General features: G+C 44.3%; 1 protein-coding gene across 1 annotated transcript; it reads right to left on the reverse strand.

Annotated features, from left to right (window-relative positions):
- Positions 1-17: 17 nt before the first annotated feature.
- On the reverse strand, positions 18-778 carry LOC108356356 (uncharacterized). The gene is made up of 2 exons (XM_017607472.1): positions 139-778; positions 18-71 (listed from the first exon to the last, which is right to left on the reverse strand). The coding sequence occupies exons 1-2, from the start codon at positions 622-624 to the stop codon at positions 27-29; spliced, it is 531 nt and encodes a 176-aa protein (XP_017462961.1). The 5' UTR covers positions 625-778; the 3' UTR covers positions 18-26.
- Between the last annotated feature and the right edge of the window lie 223 nt (positions 779-1,001).

The following is a 1,001-nucleotide window of genomic DNA, read 5'->3' on the forward strand; positions in this document are numbered from 1 at the left end:
TTGGTTGTGGTACCTTGCACAGCCATTTATATTACAAGGCTTCTTAGACAGGCATTTCGACGAACTATGTCCTTTGCGAAGACAATCAAAACACAGTTGACACATTTTTACCACTTCCCATCTTTCTGCTACACCTACCGTTTTAAAGACTTCACACCTTGCGATTGAATGGTTGCCGCCACAATGGAAACACTTCATGGGCTCTGCTGGGCTTTCATCTTGTATGTGCATCAAACGTCGGGGATTAGCTGACGACACATTATGCTTGTAAATATTTGTGTTGGCAGCCGGCATCAAACAAACAACTCTGGCTAAGTCACTAAGCCATGCAGAAAAATCTTTTATTGTGGGGTACCTATTCGATAAGTGCTGGTCACACTTCGCAGATTTCAAAAACGCTACCACGTTACGCACCTTGGTAGAAAATGTCACTATCTGCTCAGGCTTGTGCTCGGCTATAGTCGGGAGTTGTTGTAATTTACTAAGCTGCCATTTTACTAAAATGTCGGGCCTACCGAACCTAAACTCCAACTCGTTCAACACATTTGGCACGTCGTCAGGGTAAATTAACATTGATACCACTGCTTCTTTTGCTGGCCCCACCAAGCACTTTTGTAAACGCATTAAATTTTGTCGATTATTGTAGCTAAATGCCTGCGTAGTTTCATTAAAGTTGGCTACGAACAGATGCCACTCTTCGGCATTACCGCTAAAAGTTGGCAAGTCGTATAATTTTACCGCCAAATGTGTGGCTGGCACAACTGTGTCTTACCTCGCTTGGTGCTGGATGTACAGTTACATTTTCTTCACTTTGTGGTTGCATTTCTTCTCGTAGTCTCACGATATCCCTCAGGCTTTCCAGCGTACTGTTCCGCAACTCTTCAACTGATGCCCGCAAGGCATTTAAAGTCGCGATAATAGCGTTCACGTGGTCTTCACCCGCTGTGGCTGACCGTACTGAATCCTCCATTATCGTACTTTCAAACGATGACTCGATTACG

Source organism: Rhagoletis zephyria, unplaced genomic scaffold (genome assembly GCF_001687245.7).
Source record: "Rhagoletis zephyria isolate East Lansing unplaced genomic scaffold, Rhagoletis_zephyria_1.1 Rzeph_scaffold_57848, whole genome shotgun sequence".
Lineage (NCBI taxonomy): Eukaryota > Metazoa > Arthropoda > Insecta > Diptera > Tephritidae > Rhagoletis > Rhagoletis zephyria.

Excerpts from the sequence above, each read along its gene's own strand:
- LOC108356356 (XM_017607472.1), bottom strand. The coding sequence starts at position 624 with ATGCGTTTACAAAAGTGCTTGGTGGGGCCAGCAAAAGAAGCAGTGGTA. Across the intron at positions 72-138 it reads GGTGTGAAGTCTTTAAAACG|GACATAGTTCGTCGAAATGC; the intron begins GTAGGTGTAGCA and ends GTCTTCGCAAAG.